Below are 21,360 nucleotides of genomic sequence, written 5' to 3'. Positions count from 1 at the left end.
AATGAAAGGCGTATCGTACGGCGCTGTTTCCGAAATGGAGCCTCCAGCTGTTGCAAAACAACAACTCCCAGTATTGCCGGACAACCATTGACTGTTCAGGCATGCTGGGAGTTTTGCAACAGCTGGAGGCACCCTGTTTGGGAAACACTGCCGTAGGGTAATTTTGGTATTGGAGCAAGTCTAATTCTAGCATCGGGCCTGTCCCTATGCAAAACCCTAATTTAGGCCTCAGATGCACATGGCGCTCTCTCACTTTGGAACCCTGCTGTATTTCAAGGCAATAGTTTAGGGCCACATATGGGATATTTCCATAGTTGGGAGAAATTACCTAACGAATTTTGGGGGGCTTTTTCTCCTTTCACACCTTATGAAAAGGCATGTTATTGTAAATTTTTACACTAACATGCTGGTGTTGCCCCATACTTTCCATTTTCACAAAAGGAATAAAAGACCTCCAAAATTTGTAACACAATTTCTCCTGAGTATGGAAATACCCCATATGTGGACGCAAAATGCTCTGCTGGCGCACAACAAGGCTCAGGCGTGAGAGCGCCATGTACATTTGAGGTGATTTGCACAGGGGTAGCTGATCGTTACAGCTGTTGTGACATAAAAAAAGAAAAGAAAAAAACACCCACATGTGACCCGATTTTGGAAACTACACCCCTCATGGAACATGTCAAGGGGTATAGTGAGCCTTAACACCCCACAGGTGTTTGACGAATTTACATTAAAGTTGGACGTGAAAATGCAAAATGTGTATTTTTTCACTAAAATGCTGGTGTTATCCCAAATTTTTCATTTTCACAAGGGGTAATAGAAATAAAGCTTCCCAAAATTTGTAACCCCATTTCTTGAGTATATAAATACCCCATGTGTGGATGTAAAGTTCTCTGCTGCGCACTAAAATACTCAGAAGAGAAGGAGCGCCATTGGGCTTTTGGAGAGGGAATGTGTCTGGAGTTGAAGGCGTACAAAGCCCCCGTGGTGCCAGAACAGTGGAACCCCCCCCACATGTAACCCCATTTTGGAAACTACACCCCTCAAGGAATGTAACAAGGGGTGCTGTGAACATTTACACCCCACAGGTGTCTGACAGATTTTTGGAACAGTGGTCCGTAAAAATGAAAAAATGTTACTTTTTATTTGCACAGCCCACTGTTCCAAATATCTGTCAAATGCCAGTGGGGTGTAAATGCTCTGAGCACCCCTTATTACATTCAGTGAGTGGTGTAGTTTCTAAAATGGGGTCACATGTGGGGGGGGTCCACTGTTCTGGCACGATGGGGGCTTTGTCAGTGCACATGGCCTTCAACTCCAGACACATTCTCTCTCTCTAAAAACCCAATGGCAGGCCTTCTATTATGAGCCCTATTGTGCTCCCGCAGAGCACTTTACGTCCACATATGGGGTATTTCCTTACTCAGGAGAAATTGGGCTACATGTTTAAAGGGGCTTTTTCTCCTATTGGCCCTTGTGAAAATAAAAAAATTTCATTTTCACGTCCAACGTTAACAAAAATTTGTCAAACACATGTGGGGTGTTAAGGCTCACTGTACCGCTTGTTACATTCCTTGAGGGGTGTAGTTTCCAAATAGTGTGCTTTGTGTGTGTGTGTGTGTGTGGGAGGGGGGGTATGCTGTTCTGGCACTATGGGGGCTTCCTAAATGCAGCAAGGCCCCCAAAAACCATTTCAGCAAAATTTTCTCTCCAAAAGCCAAAATTTGCTTCTTCTCTTCTGAGCCCTGTAATTCACCTGCAGATCACTCTGCATCCACATATATTTCCATACTCAGAAGAAATGGGGTTACAAATTTCGGGGGCTTCTTCTCCTATTACCCCTTGTGAAAATGAAAAATGTGAAGTAACACCAGCATTTTAGTGAAAAAAATCAAATTTTCTGTTTTCACGTCCAACTTTAACTAAAATTTGTCAAACACCTGTGGGGTGTTAAGGCTCACTGTACCCCTTGTTATGTTCCTTCAGGGGTGTAGTTTCCAAAATAGTATACCATGTGTGGTTTCTTATGCTGTTCTGGCACCATGGGGGCTTCCCAAATGCAACAAGGCCCCCAAAAACCATTTCAGCTAAATTCTCTCTCCAAAAGACTAATGTCGCTCATTCACTTCTGAGCCCTCTAATGCGCACGCAGAACACTGTACATCCACATATGAGGTATTTACATACTCGAGAGAAACTGGGTTACAAATGTTGTGGGGCTTTTCCTCCTTTCCCCATTGTAAAAATGAAAAAAAAATGGGGCTACAATAACATGTCAGTGTAAAAAAATGTGATTTTGAGTTTTCTTCTCCACTTTGCTGCTATTCCTGTGAAACACCTAAAGGGTTAACAAACTTTCTGAACGTCATTTTAAATACTTTGAGGGGTGCAGTTTTTATACTTTATGGGGTATTTCTAATATGAAGACCCCTCAAATCCACTTCAAACTGAACTGTATGTCCAATTTCCTTACAAGCAGAGAGTTTCAAAGTTAGAAAAATGCCAAACTTAGAATTTTTCTCTAAGAAATGATGCAAGTGTCAACGAAAATTTATCACCATCTTAAAGTAGAATATGTCAAGAAAAAAAAATCTCTGAATCAGAATGAAAGGTAAAACCATCCCAGAGTTATTAATGCTTAAAGTGACACAGGTCAGATTTGCAAAAAATGGCTGCGTCCTTAAGGTCAAAATGGGCTGAGTCCTTTAGGGGTTAAGTTGTTAATAGATCGGACATTTTCGCATGCAGTGATAACAAGTATGTTGATTTATTTTTATTTTTTACTCTTTTTTGGGGGAAGCCGGGGGCTTATTCACTTTTATTAAAACTTTTTTTTCACTTTTTTATTTTATTTTTTTAACTTTTTAGTCCCCATATGGGACTATTTGTAGCAAATACTGATCAGTGCTATACACTCTACATCTCTTGTCTGCTCAAAGACAGACCAGTGAAGAAGACCCCATGATGATGGCAGGAAGCAGAGAAGGAGACTTCTGGCTGCCATATTGGCCTATCTGATCTATGCGATCGTGCTGCAGGTGATCAGATCGCAGGCGATGCAGCAAATGCAGTAATCAATATTGATCATGGCATATGAGGAGTTAATGGCAGACATCAGAGCGATCACTTATGTCTGTCATTACTGTCTGGTCCCTGGCTGGTGATGGTTTTGAAGTAATTTATTTTTGCTTATGTGTGACATATTTATCATACTAACGGTTGATACATTAGAAGCAAAAAACAATAAATCACTTCAGAACACCATTTTGTTTGATTCCTCCTCTTTGTGACTTTTCTGCACAAAAAGTGCAACTATTTTTTTAAAGTGCTCAGTGTCAGTTTTGTAAGCCAGGTCTGAGCTGATGTAGATTTGTGGTGTTTGGAGGTGTCTGCGACTTTTTGTGCGACATTTGCACTTGATAAATCTGTTACTACTGCAAAGTGAAAACTGAAATTTACTTTTGCAAGATTGTTTGTAGATTTTTGCTTTCAGCCAAAAATCGCAAAAAAGGGCTTTGACAACATGCGCCAAATATAAGAAAAAAAAAAAAAAAAGGCTCACAAAACAAAAACAAACGTTCCTCCATGGGTTTTTCTCCAAACCTTACAAATGTATTATTAAAACCTATACACAAATGTTTGTGGCCAGAAAAATCCAACAGAATTTCAACAATAGGAAAAGTTACTTTGGGGTTTTTATGTATTATTATTTTTCTGTTGATGATTTTTTGAAACCCAATTGGAATGCAATGCGCCACTTTATATCAGTGCATCACAGTTTTCCTGAGACATGCGCCAAATTTGTGCATCTGATGAATACAATAAAATACCCTAAAATGATATCTTGACTACTGTGTTTTCGTGAGAAGGGAATGTTTTTGTTGTTGTGTTCTCAGTGCAGCCAGATGTTACATTAAGGTGTTTATTGCAATATGAAATGTTCTCCACACAGTAAGGGGAATAGAGAAAGACTGGCATTTCACACAATGACTGGTTTATAATAAAAAAAAACCCGGCACAATATGCACACTTGTTAATAGGTTAATCGCATCTTCTGTCTGAAGTCTATGGCAGCTGCAGAAGCTTAAATCAACTGGTGCCAGAAAGGTAAACAGATTTGTAAATGACTTCTAATAAAAAATCTTTAGCCTTAAAGTACTTTTTAGCAGCTGTATGCTACAGAGGAAACTCTTTTCTTTTTAAATTTCTTTTTTGTATTGTCCACAGTGCTCTCTGCTGACACCTGATGCCCGTATCAGGAACTGTCCAGAGAAGGAGAAAATCCCCATTGCAAACCTATGCTGCTCTGGACGGTTCCTGACACAGACAGAGATGTCAGCAGAGAGCACTGTGGGCAAGACAAAAAATAAATTCAAAAAGAAAAGAATTTCCTCTGTAGCATACAGCTTCTAAAAAGTACTGGATTTTTTTAATAGAAGTACCGGTAATTTACAAATCTGTTTAATTTTCTGGCACCAGTTGATTAAAAAAAAAAAATTCCACCGGAGTGGAAAAGCGCCAGCACAGAAAGGCCAAAATGTCACAGAATGTGGCACACAAACATGTCTTCTTTATGCCAACTTTCTGGTGTAATGTGACATAATAAATCCTCCTTAGTATGCTTTGTTTTGTGGCTTTATAGTGACTAGCACTTTTTTTTTTTTTTACCAAGCACAGCATGCTCATGGTATAGTTTTTTCCTATTGACCTCTTCATTTTACTTAAAAAGTTACAAATGATAAAATAAATGCAAACACTTGAAGTTAATGGTGTTGAAGTAAATTTTGTGCCGCACCACAACCTAAAGCGTGGATTTAGGCATAAAGGGGCTGCCTTCGGATTGCGTCACACCGCAGCTCACCGTGTGAAATTTTCTGTAAAGGGGTTACTACCAGATTGGTGGGGAATCTGTCTTCTGGCTCTTTACTGGGACAATATTGCAGTTCCTTTCACGATTATTAATGATGCGATGATTACTAGGACAAGCACAACTTGATGAACATAAGTCTTTTTTCAACCGTACTAACTATGTAACTACGTAAACATTACTAGAGTGCCAAGTCCTCTTCATACAGGCGATTGGTGGGGGTGTTATTTGTTTATTAATTAATCAGTAAAGTGCACATATACGTAAAACAGACTCAAAATAAACCAATACCACCTTTCTAACCCCTTAAGGACACGCGCCGTAAATGTACACAGGAGCTGCACTCGCTTCATTCCCGGCGGGTCCCGGCGGCTGTCAGCAGCTGCAGATTCGCCGGCAATGGTGGACATCGGCAATCACGCTGATGTCTGCATTTAACCCCTCAGATGCCATGATCAGTACAGATCACAGCATATGCGGCAGTGTGACACTTAAAATGGCTGATCTGATCGCCCGCGACACTGCCGTGGAAATCGGATCAACCAAGATGGCGGACAGAGGTCCTCTAACCTGCCTCCGTCCATCTCCCAGGGTTTTCTACACTGATCTGCCTTCCAGCAGACCAGAGCAGAAGATCGCTGATACTGATCAGTGCTATGCCCTATGCATAGCACTGAACAGTATTAGCAATCTGATGATTGCTTTAAAGGGGTTCTCCGGTGCTTAGACATCTTATCCCCTATCCAAAGGATAGGGGATAAGATGCCTGATCTCAGGAGTCCCGCCGCTGGGACCCCAATAGCCATCACGCCCCCTCCCATAGGCTTGCATTGAGGGGCAGAGCGTGACGTCGCACGGGGGCGTTACGTCACACGCCGCCCGCCCTGTGGTCGCCGGTAATCAGTCCCGGAGCGAACACGCTCCAGGGACTGATTACAAACGGGGTGCCGCGTCTAAGATCCCGGGGGTCCCCAGCGGCGGGACTCCCGTGATCAGGCATCTGATCCCCTATCCTTCGGATAGGGAATAAGATGTCTAAGCACCGGAGAACCCCTTTAACCCCTTAAGGACACATGACGTACTGGAACGTCATGTGTCCACTCCCGATCTATAACGCGGGGCCACGGCGTGGCCCCGCGTCATAGCGGTTCGGGCCCGGCCTCTAATAACGGCCGGGACCCGTGGCTAATAGCGCGCGGCATTGATCGCTGTGCCGCGCGCTATTAACCCTTTAGACGCGGCGTTCAAAGTTGAACGCCGCGTCTAAAGTGAAACCGAAAGCATGCCGGCTAGCTCAGTGGGCTGTTCGGGATAGCCGCGGTGAAATCGCGGCATCCCGAACAGCTGACAGGACAGCGGGAGGGCCCCTACCTGCCTCCTCGCTGTCCGATCGCCGAATGACTGCTCAGTGCCTGAGATCCAGGCATGAGCAGTCATGCAGCAGAATCATCGATCACTGGTTTCTTATGAGAAACCAGTGATCAATGTAAAAGATCAGTGTGTGCAGTGTTATAGGTCCCTATGGGACCTATAACACTGCAGAAAAAAGGTGCAAAAAAAAGTGAATAAACATCATTTAACCCCTTCCCTATTAAAAGTTTGAATCACCCCCCTTTTCCCATAAAAGAAAAAACACAGTGTAAATAAAAATAAAAATAAATATAAATGGTATCGCCGCGTGCGGAAATGTCCGAATTATAAAAATATATCGTTAATTAAACCGCACGGTCAATGGCGTGCGCGCAAAAAAATTCCAAAGTCCAAAATAGTGCATTTTTGGTCACTTTTTATATCATGAAAAAATGAATAAAAAGCGATCAATAAGTCCTATCAATGCAAAAATGGTACAGTTAAAAACTTCAGATCACGACGCAAAAAATGAGCCCTCATACCGCCCCATACACGGAAAAATAAAAAAGTTATAGGGGTCAGAAGATGACAATTTTAAACGTATAAATTTTTCTGCATGAAGTTATGATTTTTTCCAGAAGTGCGACAAATTCAAACCTGTATAAGTAGGGTATCATTTTAATCATATTGACCTACAGAATAAAGGTAAGGTGTCATTTTTACCGAAAAATGTACTACGTAGAAACGGAAGCCCCCAAAAGTTACAAAATGGCGTATTTTTTTTCAATTTTGTCTCACAATGATTTTTTTTCCCGTTTCACCGTAGATTTTTGGGCACAATGACTGACGTCATTACAAAGTAGAATTGGTGGTGCAAAAAATAAGCCATCATATGGATTTTTAGGTGCAAAATTGAAAGAGTTATGATTTTTTAAAGGCAAGGAGCAAAAAACGAAAATGCAAAAACGGAAAAAACCCCGGTCCTTAAGGGGTTAAAGGGGTACTCCCGTGGAAAACTTTTTTTTCTTAAATCAACTGGTGCCAGAAAGTTAAACAGATTTGTAAATTACTTCTATTAAAAAATCTTAATCCTTCCAGTAGTTTTTAGGGGCTGTATACTACAGAGGAATTTTTTTACTTTTTAGATTTCTCTGATTTCATGACCACAGTGCTCTCTGCTGACCTCTGCTGTCCATTTTAGGAACTGTCCAGAGCAGCATATGTTTGCTATGGGGATTTTCTCCTGCTCTGGACAGTTCCTAAAATGGACAGCAGAGGTCAGCAGAGAGCACTGTGGTCATGACATCAGAGAAATCTAAAAAGTCATGCATTTCCTCTGTAGTATATAGCCCCTAAAAAGTACTGGAAGGATTAAGATTTTTTAATAGAAGTAATTTACAAATCTGTTAAACTTTCTGGCACCAGTTGATTTAAAAAAAAAAAATAATAATAATAATAATAAAGTTTTCCACAGGAGTACCCCTTTAAATAGTCCCCTAAAAAAGTTTAAAATGTAAAAAAAAATATTTAAGACCAGGGAAAAAAAATTGAAAAAGCCCCTCCTCTCAATAAAGTTTTAAATCGCCCCTTTTCCCCATATTAATATAAAAAAGCGTAAAAAAAGATCAATAATAAACATATTTGCATCGCATGCGTAAATGTCCAAACTATAAAAATATAATGTTAATGATCCCCTACGGCGAATGGTGTAAACATTAACAAAAATGTCAAAAATGTCAGCTTTTTTGTCACATCAAACTGCAAAAAAAAATTCTAAAAAGTCATCAACAATTCACATATGCCCAAAAGTGGTACTAAAACAAACTACATATCATGGTGCAAAAAATGAGTATATACGGTAGATTTTATTTTACGGGAGGTCAGTTTCTGCTAGAATAAGCATAAAGATGCTTTTATTCACCTTAAGTGGATACACATTAGTAGAATATTTATTGAAAATAAATGTTTTGCTTTCCATGTATTTGAAAGTTAGATGTGGTTTTATTGCTAGTTTCGTTATTGGATAGTGGGATGCTAATGATTTTTGCTCTTAAAGAAGTGCATATCCTAAATTAATTTATAGGTTCCCTTTATGAATCATCTTATTTTTGTCAACAATTTTAAAAACTGTTGAGGCGTGAAAGTGTTACAAAACACATAATTTAATGGTACAATTTGCAACAGATTTTGTGTGCATTTAGCTTAGTAAATCATCCCATAAATGGAATCTGTCAGCTCCATGTTTAAAAAGTAACAAAAAAACTAAAACTGGTGGTGCTAAGCAGAAGCAATTACTTCCCCCTCCCTACATGATTGATGTGCAGGGCTCAGCTTCTGCCCTACTTGATTTAACCCTTTAAGGACTGAGCCCTTTTTCACCTTAAGGACTGAGCCCTTTTTTCGCAATTCTGACCACCGTCATTTTAAGCGTTAATAACTCTAAAACGCTTTTACCGAATATTCTGATTCTGAGATTGTTTTTTCGTGACATATTCTACTTTGTTTTGGTGGTAAATTTTCAGCGTTACTTGCATCCTTTCTTGGTGAAAAATCCCAAAATTTCATGAAAATTTAGAAAATTTTGCCTGGGCAGTCTAGGCATGCTGAGAGTTGTAGTTTGGCAACATCTGGAGGGCTACCGTTTGGGCACCACTGTAACAGTGGTCACCAAACTGTTACCCTCCAGATGTTGCTAAACTACAACTCCCAGCATGCCCAGACAGCCTTTGGCTGTCTGGGCATGCTGGGAGTTGCAGTCCGGCCTTCCTAGTGGTTGCCACAGTAAAGATCACTTTACTTTCACTTTACTTTCTCCCCCCCCACCGTCGATTCCCTACCTGAGCCGTGATCTCCGGTGGATGTCTGCGATGATCGCCGGGACCCACGCATCTGGTCCTCAGGTAAAGCCCTCCATCTTCTCAGCCCTCGTTCTGCCCCACATTGAGGGGTGGGCAGAATGGGGGGTTTCCATGGCAACCCCCTGTCCTGCGCTGCCATTGGTCAGAACTCAGTTCTTTTTTTTTTTTATAGTTAGTTAGTACGGTCGAAAAAAAGACACATGTCCATCAAGTTCAACCAGGGAACCAAGGGGTAGGGGTGCGGCGCGACATTGGGGAAGGGACGGGACCCTATATTTCTTCATAAGCATTAATGTTATTTTGTTCCATAAATGTATCTAATCCTGTTTTAAAGCTGTTAATTGTTCCTACTGTGACCAGTTCCTGAGGTAGACCGTTCCATAAATTCACAGTCCTCACGGTAAAGAAGGCGTGTCGCCCCTTGAGACTAAACTTTTTCTTCTCCAGACGGAGGGAGTGTCCCCTCGTCCTTTGGGGGGGTTTAACCTGGAACAGTTTTTCTCCATATTTTTTGTATGGGCCATTAATATACTTATATACGTTTATCATATCCCCCCTTAAACGTCTCTTCTCAAGACTAAACAATTGTAACTCCTTTAATCGCTCCTCATAGCTAAGATGTTCCATGCCCCATATTAGTTTAGTCGCGCGTCTCTGCACCCTTTCCAACTCCGCAGTGTCCCTTTTATGGACAGGTGCCCAAAACTGAACAGCATATTCCAGGTGAGGCCGTACCAATGCTTTATAAAGGGGGAGTATTATGTCCCTGTCCCTTGAGTCCATGCCTCTTTTTATACATGACAATATCCTGCCGGCTTTGGAAGCAGCAGCCTGACATTGCATGCTATTCTGTAGTCTGTGATCTACAAGTACACCCAGATCCTTCTCTACCAGTGACTCTGCCAGTTTAATCCCCCCTAAGACATACGATGCATGCAGGTTATTAGTACCCAGATGCATAACTTTACATTTATCCACATTGAACCTCATTTGCCAAGTGGATGCCCAGACACTTAGTCTATCCAAGTCATCCTGTAACTTATGCACATCCTCTATAGACTGTACCGTGCTACAAAGCTTGGTGTCATCTGCAAAGATAGAAACAGAGCTGTTAATACCATCCTCTATATCATTGATAAATAAATTAAACAACAGCGGGCCCAGTACTGAACCTTGGGGTACACCACTAATTACCGGGGACCAATCAGAGTACGAATCATTGACCACCACTCTCTGGGTACGATCCATGAGCCAGTGTTCAATCCAGTTACAAACTAAAGTTTCCAAGCCCAAGGACCTTAACTTACCTGTCAGACGTCTGTGAGGGACAGTATCAAACGCTTTGGCAAAATCCAGAAACACTATATCCACAGCCATTCCTCTGTCAAGGCTTCTACTCACCTCTTCATAAAAGCAAATTAGATTGGTTTGACAACTTCTATCCTTAGTAAACCCATGCTGGCTATCACTTATAATACAATTATCCCCTATGTATTCCTGTATGTAATCCCTTATAAGTCCTTCAAACAATTTACCCACGATGCACGTTAAACTTACCGGTCTATAGTTTCCTGGGGAAGACCTAGAGCCCTTCTTGAAGATTGGCACCACATTCGCCTTGCGCCAGTCCCTTGGCACAATACCAGACACCATAGAATCTCTAAATATCATGAACAGGGGTACAGATATTACTGAACTTACCTCTCTAAGAACTCTTGGGTGTAGTCCATCCGGCCCTGGGGATTTGCTTACATTTATATCACTTAACTTACCTTGTACCATCTCTACATTAAGCCAGTTCAGTACATTACATGATGTGTTACCAGCACTGACCTGGCCAATGTCAGCTCCTTTTTCCCTAGTATATACAGAACTAAAGAACCCATTCAGTAGCTCCGCCTTCTCTTGATCGCCTGTGACAACCTCCCCATTATCATTATTAAGGGGTCCTACATGCTCTGTCCTTTTTTTTTTTGCATTTATATATCTAAAAAAATATTTAGGATTAGTTTTGCTTTCATTGGCCACCTGTCTCTCATTTTGAATTTTTGCTGTTTTTATTACATTTTTACAGATTTTATTAAGCTCTTTGTACTGTTTAAATGTTATCGCTGACCCATCAGATTTGTATTTTTTGAAGGCAATTTTTTTGTTGTTTATTGCTCTTTTAACATCATGTGTCAGCCATGTAGGATTTAGTTTTAATCGTTTATATTTGTTCCCCTTTGGTATATATTTAGCTGTATAGTTATTTAGAGTTGATTTAAAGATGTCCCATTTACCTTCTGTATCAGTATTTGAGAACACTTCCCCCCAGTCTATGTCCTGTAGTGCAGCCCTCAGCCCAGGGAAGTTTGCCTTTTTAAAGTTATATGTTTTTGCCTTCCCCGCCTGTCTTTGTTTTCTACATTTTAAGTCAAAAGTAACTATATTGTGGTCGCTATTCCCAAGGTTTTCCCGCACAGTTACATTACCAATCAGCTCTGCGTTGTTGGAAATGATCAGATCCAACAAGGCATCACTTCTTGTTGGGTCCTCCACAAACTGGCCCATAAAATTATCCTGCAATAAATTTAGGAATTGTCGCCCCTTTGTAGTTTTAGCCAACCCCGGACCCCAATCTATATCTGGATAGTTAAAATCTCCCATTATTACCACTGTACCTGCCCGGGTGGCCCTCTCTATTTGTTTATGAAGCCGAACATCTATCTCTTCAGTGATATTAGGGGGTCTGTAGATTACCCCAAATATTATTTTTTCAGTATTTCCCTCCTTTTGTAATTCTACCCACAGTGATTCCACCTCCTCAAAATCATCACACACTATGGCATCGTTCACACTGACTTTCATACCACTTCTTACATACAGACAGACTCCACCACCTTTTCTGTTCATTCTATCCTTGCGAAACAATGTAAACCCCTGCAGATTGACAGCCCAGTCATGCGAGGAGTCCAGCCATGTCTCAGTGACCCCAACTATATCAATATGTTCCTCCAGTATCAAGGCCTCAAGCTCCCCCATTTTATTTGCTAGGCTTCTGGCATTTGTGAACATACACTTTACATTTCCATCCTTTATGTTATTGGGGTTAATGGGATTCAAGGGTGTAAGTTTTATTTTCCTATGAAGCCTATTCCTATTAACTATTCTAACCCCTCCCTCCGGTCCACCCCCAGGTACATTTATAATTCCTGACTAATGGCAGGGGATAGGAGGAGATCACAGCACTGCGACGTCACTCCTATCCCTTAGTATGATCAGGGCTGTCACTGACAACTCTGATCATCCCTATTTTACGGGTGATCGGGTCACCGGAGACCCGATCAGGCCGGAATTGGAGAAAATCGCATGTCTGAATTGACATGCAATTTTCTCCGATCGCCGACATGGGGGGGGGGGGGGGGGAGGAGGTGTTCTTCCCTTTAGGGGCAGTCCTCTTTGTGTTCGTCTCCCAGGGAGATGATGGTAGATCCCCCCTCCCGCCATTCTCTACGGCACTCCCGTGGCCGTCCACGTCACCTCGTTCCGACTCATCCTCCCATCGCCCCTCCCGCTTTCTCTCCACCTCCTTCAGGCGCTGCCGCAACCGGTCACCCAGTGTCCGTTCCCAGTCACTGCACCCCCGCTCCAGAACTCCTACAGTGCGCTCACAGTCCCCAGGGGAGCTTGTGGACTCGGATTATCCCTCTGACTCGGAAGAGTTTTCCCGTATGTCAGATATGATGGACAGTCTGGTGTCGGCAATCAGGGACAATTCCACCTTCAGGACCCAGGAACTTCAGGCGCTGTCCCTGAAGTGTCCTTCCGCCGTGCTCATCGGGCACCCCAAGTTTTCATCCCACACACTAAATTTGACGAACTGTTAGAGGCGGCTTGGAAACATTCAGATAAGTGCTTCCATGGGACTAAGAAGCTACGTGCTCTCTTTCCCTTTCCTCAGGACCTGGTTGCAAAGTGGTATTATCCTCCTACGGTAGACCCTCCTGTATCGCGGCTGTCTAAATCCACTACCCTGCCATTGGCTGACGCGGCCTCCTTTAAATATCCCTTGCACAAGCGCATTGAAAATTTGACGAAATTCGCCTTTGAGGCGACGGGCTCGGCTTTGTCGCCAGCTTTTGCCTTTACTTGGGTATCCAAAGCCCTCTCGGTTTTGGGCTGTTCAATTGCGCCAAGGTATTTTAGCAGGTTCCTTTCTCCCGGCGATTTGGCGGATCTAGCTGAGCAAATCGCTAAAGCCGGGGGCTACCTCTGTTCAACCTCCTTGGAGTCGTCTCGCTGCACTGCCTTTGCCTCAGGTAACCTAGTGGCTCTTCGGAGCTCCATGTGACTTAATGCTTGGAATGCCGATGCAGCCTCTAAATGGTCCTTTACTGAGCTTCCTTTCCTGGGGTCTCGTTTCTTTGGCAAACGCCTAGACGAGATCATCTCTGAGCCCAAAATCATCCACGCTGCTCGGACTCATGGCAGAAGACTTCTTCCTTTCACCCCTTTTGCTTCTCGGGGCGTCCGGACAAACCTGAGGCCTCACAGAGCAGGAGGACGCTCTCCTTTAAAGCTCGTCCCTCCTAGAAATCGGGGTCCCCCTTCCAAATCCAGGACTCAAGCCTCCCACTGCCTGATGGTGTGCCCCCATCCAAGTCTTCCACTCGGGTGGGTGGGTGGTTGCCTGTCCCTCTTTCGGGACGTTTGACTGGTGCAAGTTCAAGATGCTTGGGTTCGGGAGGTCATGTCCCAGGGCTATCGAATAGAATTCTCTTCTATTCCCCGGGATCATTTATTCGGTCCCGCCACCCTTGATTCCCCGACCTTGAAGGTGGCCCTTTGCACCCTCCTATCCCAGGTAGTGATTGTGCCGATCCCTCCTCGGGAACCCTCCTCACCAAGGTGCTAGCGGCAGTGGTGGCTCTCCTCCACTCTCGGGGTGTCTCGGTTATTCCCTATCTGGACAACCTGCTTATCAAGGCGCCTTCCCTGGAACAGAATCGGGTGAGCCTCAGCATCATTCTGCAGACCCTGCCCAAGCTCCAGGAGTTGTTCGGCTGGATCATCAATTTCGGTACCGTCCTCTCCAGTGGGCCATCCTTTCCTAGTGAGAAAGATCCCCCCCTGTCTCTCCACTGAGGGATCCGGCTTCTGCTCCTTGTTCGCCGCTCCCTCCTTTGGTAGCTTCGGTCTCCTCTCCTCAGGGAGCATTGCTTCTTCCTGCCTCTCCACTGGTATGTCCTGACCATGGACGCGAGTCTCCTCGGCTGGGGAGGTGTCTCCAGGGACAGGAAGGTCCAGGGCCATTGGACTCCTTCGGGGTCCGGTCTCCCCATCAATGTCCTGGAGCTCCATGCGATCTTCCTGTGCCTTTTTCACTGGAGTCGCCTGCTTCGGGGCCTTCCGGGGCAGACAGACAATGCCACCGCTGTGGCATACACCAATCACCAGGGCGGCACCCGTAGCTCGGCAGCCATGAAGGAAGTATTGAAGATCCTTTCCTGGGCGGAACTTCACTTTCCAGCCTTATCGGCGGTACACATTCCAAGGATCGATATTTGGGAGGCGGATTTTCTAAGTCTCTTCACCGCCGACCCGGGCGAGTTGTCCCTTCATCCGGAGGTCTTCACTCAAATCTGTCACCGCTGGGGGACCCTGGATGTGGATCTCTTCGCATCATGCAGGAACAGGAAAGTCCCTTGCATTGTCTTGAGGTCACGGGATCCTCTGGAACTGGTGGTGGACAACCTTGTGGTCCCTTGGACCCCCTTCTCTCGCCCCTACTTCTTTCCTCCACTTCCCCTTCTTCCCAGGGTGGTCTGGAAACTCAAGGCAGAGGGCGTCTTGGCCCCGTTGTGTGTGGTACGGGGTCAGTCTAGTGGCAGATGTTCCCTTCCTTCTTCCGAATCGTCCAGACCTCTTCTCACAAGGGCCCCTGTGCCACCCAAATTTACTTCTGCTGTGTTTGACGGCGTGGCGGTTGAAACCATGGTTTTGAGGGCTTGGGGATTCTCTACCCGTATCATCCGGACCATGCTCTGTGACTGGCAGCCCTCATCCGCCAGGATTTACCACCGCACTTGGCGGGCCTATTTCCGCTCGTGTGAGGCCTGTTCTCTCTCTCACCTCTTTTTCTTTGCCGGATCTCTTGTGCTTTTTACAATCGGAACTGGAAACGCGCCTGGCCCACAGTTCCATCAAAGGGCAGGTTTCGGCGCTTTCTCTCCTCTTCCAACGTCCTCTTGCGTCCAACCCTTGTGCGCACTTTTTTGCAGGGCGTGGCTCACGAGGTCCCTCCGTTCCGGTCCCCTACTGCGCCTTGGGACCTCAGACTCGTTTTGGATGCCCTGCAGGGCACTTCGTTTGAGCCTCTTGGTCAGGTTTCCCTTCGCTTCCTTTCCTGGAAGGGGACCTTCCTTGTCACCACCATTTGCAGTGTGTCGGAATTAGCTGTCCTCTCTTGCCGTTCCCCTTTCCTGGTACTTCACCAAGACAAGGTGGTTCTTTGTCCGGTACCCTTTTTTAATCCCAAGACTTGTTTCCACTTGAATGAGAAGATTGTGTTGCATTCCTTCTGCCCGTCCCCTTCTCACCCGAGGGAAGCGACAGCTTCACAAGCTGGACTTGGTTCGGGCGATTCGGACCTAGTTGTCGGTCACTTTCGACTGTGTGACTCTGTTTGTTATTCCCGACGGGCGACGCAAGGGGCTCCCGGCTTCCAAGGCCACTATCTCTCCCAGTGGATAAGTTCACCATTCCTGTCACTCATAAGGCTTCTCGTACTGCTTTGTGACAAAACTGGTTACCTCACCTCCAGTGGGTGGGTATATCCTGCCAGGGAGGAGCCGACTTTTTTTCCTAGTGTCAATGCCTCCTAGTGACAAGAGCATATACCCATCAGTATAGGTGTCCCCGAATGAAGGCTACGAGAAAGAGATTTTACAGTGAGTATAAAAAAATCTTATTTTAATCTGAGTGCAATGAAGTAATCTGCTGAATTTACTGAGGATACTAGGATACTATGGTGTTATACCCATAATAAGGGAGCAGCTAAGTAAAATTTAAAGCCATTTTTTTTTTTTTTTTGTCAAATGATTCTTCCAACTGTTGGATTGATAAAGACAAAACAATCTATACATTACCCTGTACATAAATAATTCACTGCCACGTAGTGGTAAATATATGGTTAGCCGAAGCTTGATGTGATGTATGGGTGAGATTTATTAAAACCTTTCCAGAGGAAAAGTTGCTGAGTTGCCCATAGCAACCAATTAGATTGCTTCTTTCATTTTTAACAAAGCCTCTGCAAAATGAAAGAAGCGATCTGATTGGTTGCTATGGTCTGATAGGTTGCTATGGGCAACGCAGCAACTTTTCCTCTGGACAGGTTATGATTAATCTCCCCTATAAGCTGACACAATCTCTCTGTAAATCTCAAGACCAGGTCTTTGTAAATCAAAGGGCTCTGAGATGACCCCTGAGGAAATTCATTTTGTGCTACGATACTCGTGGGGCAAGGATTCCTTGTACATCTCTTTGTGCTGTCCACTTATTTGGGCATTCAATATACATTTGTGTTTATCTTCTTTGAATCATTTCCATTTTTTTTTTTTTTTTTTAAGTAAATGTTTGTTAGGATTTTGTCATGAGGAAATACAAGTCACAAATCCATTTACAGTTTTTTATATTTGGTGGTTTATTTTATTAGTTACTGTTTGTCTTGGAGCACAAACAGAATGCTGTTTCTATTTTTCTTTGTTTACTGGTGTTTGACCTGCTTCATTATACTTTACAGACTTTTTAGCCCTTAAAGGGGTACTCTGCTGCACACATCTTATCCCTATCCAAAGGATTGGGATAAGATGTTAGATTGCGGGGGTCCACCGCTGGGGACCCCCGCGATCTCTGGGCTGGCAGCTGTGGCGTCCAGAACACAGAAGAAGCTTGCAGCTTCCGCATTTGTGACATCACGTCATGCCCCCTCCATTCATATCTACGGGAGGGGGTGTGGCGGCCTGCATCACTAGTCGTCGGGCTCGGATGACGGGTGCCGTGCTGGAGATCGCGGGGGTCCCCAGCGGATAGGGGATAAAATGTGGTCAGCGGAGTACACCTTTAAAAACAGCATACTTTGTCTGGATTCCCTTGTATTTTTTCTTTATGCAGTTGTTTTTAATAATTTCAAATAAATATTTCAACTTGAATCTAATGTGTAAGGGCACCATAATAGAAAGTGAAACTTATGATAATGTTATTGTCTGATTAGGAGCAGATTCAGGACTTTATGAGTAACTCTATTAGAAGAATCAGGTCTCCACAAGAAGCGGCCCAGCTTCTACAGAGGTAAGCCACAGGACCTAGCACTACAGATACACATACTCACGAGTAATACTTTCTGCTTACCTTCCATTAATAGTATGGTCATTTTTGTAATATTAATACTTCCCATATGATCCCAATTTGGATAACTCTTGTGATTGTTGGTGGGGAATAAGAAGTCACCACAAATTGGCTGCTTGTAAGCGATACATTTCCAAATTACAATTTAACAAAAACCTCTCATAATTACAATGGGGGGTATGTATGTAGAATTTTACACTTTTTTTGACTGTGATTTGTTGCAATTTTCTTTATATGTTACTTTTTGCGACAATCAGTTGCGCCAAATGGTTTAGAACATTATCTCTGATTTGACGGTGTAAGGCTAAGTTTCCACTTGTTTTTTTTTCTTACAGAGAAAGTAGCTACAACTATAGAAGGTAGAACAATCTGTTATAGTCCATTATTAACCCCTTAATCCCGATATGCCGCGGGGTCATGCGGTGTCCCCACGTCATATCGGGTCGGTTCCGGCGGCTATCAACGGCCGAGACACGCGGCTAATACAGGATATCACCGATCGCCGTGATGCCCTGTATTAACCCTTCAGACGCAGCGATCAAAGCTGAGCGCCACGTCTGAAGTGAAAGTGAAAGTAACCCGGCTGCTCAGTCGGGCTGTTCGGGACCGCCACGGTGAAATCGCGGCGTCCCGAACAGCTTACAGGACACCGGGAGGGCCCTTACCTGCCTCCTCAGTGTCCGATCGACGAATGACTGCTCCGTGCCTGAGATCCATTGATCCACCGATAACACTGATCACAGGCGTGTTAATACACGCCAGTGATCTGTGTAAAAGATCAGTGTGTACAGTGTTATAGGTCCCTATGGGAGCTATAACACTGCAAAAAAAAAGTAAAAAAAAAGTGTTAATAAAGATCATTTAACCCCTTCCCTAATAAAAGTTTGAATCACCCCCCTTTTCCCATAAAAAATAGTGTAAATAAAAATAAACATATGTGGTATCGCCGCATGCGTAAATGTCCGATGCACGGTCAATGGCGTACACGCGAAAAAATTCCAAAGTCCAAAAAAGCTTATTTCTGGTCATTTTTTATACCATTAAAAAATGAATAAAAAGTGATCAAGAAGTCCGATCAAAACAAAAATGGAACCTATAAAAACTTCAGATCACGGCGCAAAAAATGAGTTCTCATACTGCCCTGTACGTGGAAAAATAAAAAAGTTATAGGGGTCAAAAGAGGACATTTTTAAACATATACATTTTCCTGCATGTAGTTATGATTTTTTCCAGAAGTGCGACAAAATCACCTATATAAGTAGGGGATCATTTTAACCGTATGGACATATAGAATAATGATAAGGGGTAATTTTTACTGAAATATGCACTGCGTAGAAACGGAAGCCCCCAAAAATTACAAAATTGTGTTTTTTCTTCGATTTTGTCTGGAAAACCCTGCGTACTTAAGGGGTTAATAACGGACGTTATTTTGTGACGGAAGATAGTAACAGGAGAAATAGTGCATGCACTATTTCTTCTGTTCATTCTCCCGTCACAAAATAACGTCCGTTATTAATAATGGACTATAACGGATTAAAACGGATAATGTAAAAATCCCACAGACTATAATGGGATTTTCTAACGGACGTATGGGATTTTCTAATGGATGTTAAATGGCCGATTTTAAGGGTTTTCATAACGGAACAACAAACTGATCTTTAAAACGGATGAATTTTATAGTGTGAAAGCAGCCTAAGATTTACCTTTGTGAACATGGCAGAATTCAAAGGTCAGATTTAACACTTTTCAGCTGCTGCCACACAGCTAGAAATTTTTGCCTGGAATTCTGGGGCAGGAGTCTGCGCCTTTTGTCGGGCTGCATTTGTGCCAAAATTACAAACTTGCGTGCAACATTTGATAATTTTTGCGCAACTACGCTCCATTTGACGCAAAAAAAAAAACATAAAATCACACATTGCATCACCATTATTGATACATACCCCCCTATGTTCACATTATTCACCATATTTATCAAAAGATGTGATCAGCCCAAAAAAAAGGAGTACTCCGTCCCTGGACATCTTATCCCCTAGCCAAAGGATAGGGGATAAGATTTCTGATCCTGCTGACGCCAGACTGAGCACATTTTGAGGTATCACAGTCGCGATTATTGTATGGGGGTGAAACCATGCTCAGGGTGCATTCACACCACGTTTTGTACATACGGGTGCCAGATCCGGCGGGGGAGGGGCAAACCGGGCGCTCCCGTACCCCAGCCGGATCAGCCACTTCATTTACTTTAATGATCCGACCAGAGTAAGACGGTGACTCCTGTCGGCTCAGTTTTGACCCGTGTGCGGTTTCCTGACCGGAGCTAAAACCGTAGTATACTACGGTTTTAGGTCCGGGTCCAAAACCGCATACGGGTCAAAACTGAGCTGACTCCGGTCTGATCATTAAAGTAAATGGAGTCACGGGCGGGGTACGGGAGCGCCCGGTTTGCCCCTCCCCCCGCTGGATCCGGCACCCGTATGTACAAAACGGGGTGTGAATGCACCCTCACATATGATTCCAATAACTGCACAATGTTAGCGATTGCAGCGATTTCATGCTGCTATTCATTGCGGCTTTTTGTGTTGTAACTCTAGGTTTCAGAAGCTGAACATTCCCTGTTTAAAATCTGAAATACCCAAAATTATTAAATGTATTCTTCATCATTACATGGAGATGCTTCAGGCCACTGTAACAGTAAGTCATTGATATACGCTAAATCTTACCATAGTCCTGTACTCTGTATTGTATAACATATGTGTATTTCCTTTTATGTTTCTTGTCTATGTTTGCATTGTTTGGCTGTCAATACATATGGTACCAATGTTAGTTACCATACAGTACACAACAAAGTCTGCAGCAGGACAACATTAAAAGGAAGGTGTTATTAAATTATTTTAAAGTTTTTTAAAGGGTAAATACATTTTTTTAGAGAAAATTGGAAATATTTAAAAAACAAATTGTCACAAAATATGTAATATTAAATAATAACTTGTGATATTTCCCACTGTTGACCAGGAGAGGGAGTTAACACAAGCAATGTGGTGAATGCAAACGACTGCTGCAAATTTGGCCTCGTCCGGCTACCTTCCTTTTGTGTCTGTGTGCAAAAGGAGGGGGGGGAGGGGCGGTTTGTAGTTTTTTCATTTTCACTTTGCAGAGCCATTTTGTTGTTGTCTGAAGAGTGGTAAAGTACAGACTACCAGATGTCTCTTGCCTACTGTCGTTCGCTGCTAGCCAGAAGAGTCAGTGCAACTTTGGAGGTGACTGGAGGATAAGACGTTATATAACAGAAGAATAGTGAGTGCAACTTTGGAGATGACTGGAGAATAAGGCTGGTGCAAGGATTTTTCCCACCCTAGGCGAAAGCTAATTTGGCTGCCCCTTGACCCCTGTTCTGCCTCTCCAGTCTAAGCATTGAAAGTGTGATCTCTGAAACTTACAGTTTGTGAAGAGATAGCAGTAACCTCAATCTTAGTTGAATTGGCTTACAGTGACTCGATCCAAAAAGACAACTTGTAGATTGTGATGAAGTGTGTTCCAAACTGTGCAGATCATACACCGATGAACAAATGGATAGGTCAAAAGATCATGCTGTGAGCAGCTAACAGGTACATGTGGATGAGATGAAGGCTGAAGCAAAAAGATAAGAGTGAAGGGAGAGGAGGAGTCAAAACTGAGAACAGAATGAAGGGTAGAGAGAAGGATAAAAAGGCAAACCATGCATGTGTAACATGATACTCCTCGCCGAAATCTATGATTTCTAATAACAACAATAAACTTTAGTTAAGTCCATAGTGTAATAGATGTTTCTTCTTCTGGAACATCTCTCTCCGCATCAGGTCGGTGTAAGGGGTTCATCTTCCTGTTTAGGCAGAAGCAGTACCAGCTCGTTTATGGGTCTAC

At 43.5% G+C, this 21,360-nt stretch overlaps 1 protein-coding gene across 10 annotated transcripts in view; it reads left to right on the top strand.

The window, feature by feature from the left end:
* DNAH8 (dynein axonemal heavy chain 8) overlaps window positions 1-21,360 on the top strand; it is a 582,992-nt gene that overhangs the window by 85,480 nt on the left and 476,152 nt on the right. For all 10 annotated transcript variants that reach the window (XM_056568656.1, XM_056568659.1, XM_056568657.1 and 7 more), the window contains 2 exons: window positions 17,330-17,406; window positions 20,052-20,151. In XM_056568656.1, the coding sequence (XP_056424631.1) occupies window positions 17,330-17,406; window positions 20,052-20,151 (177 nt within the window). The remainder of the gene's footprint in view (window positions 1-17,329; window positions 17,407-20,051; window positions 20,152-21,360) is intronic.

This window comes from Hyla sarda, chromosome 3, assembly GCF_029499605.1.
Source record: "Hyla sarda isolate aHylSar1 chromosome 3, aHylSar1.hap1, whole genome shotgun sequence".
NCBI classification, from domain to species: Eukaryota; Metazoa; Chordata; class Amphibia; order Anura; family Hylidae; genus Hyla; species Hyla sarda.
This window is presented reverse-complemented; position numbering and strand designations above follow the sequence as displayed.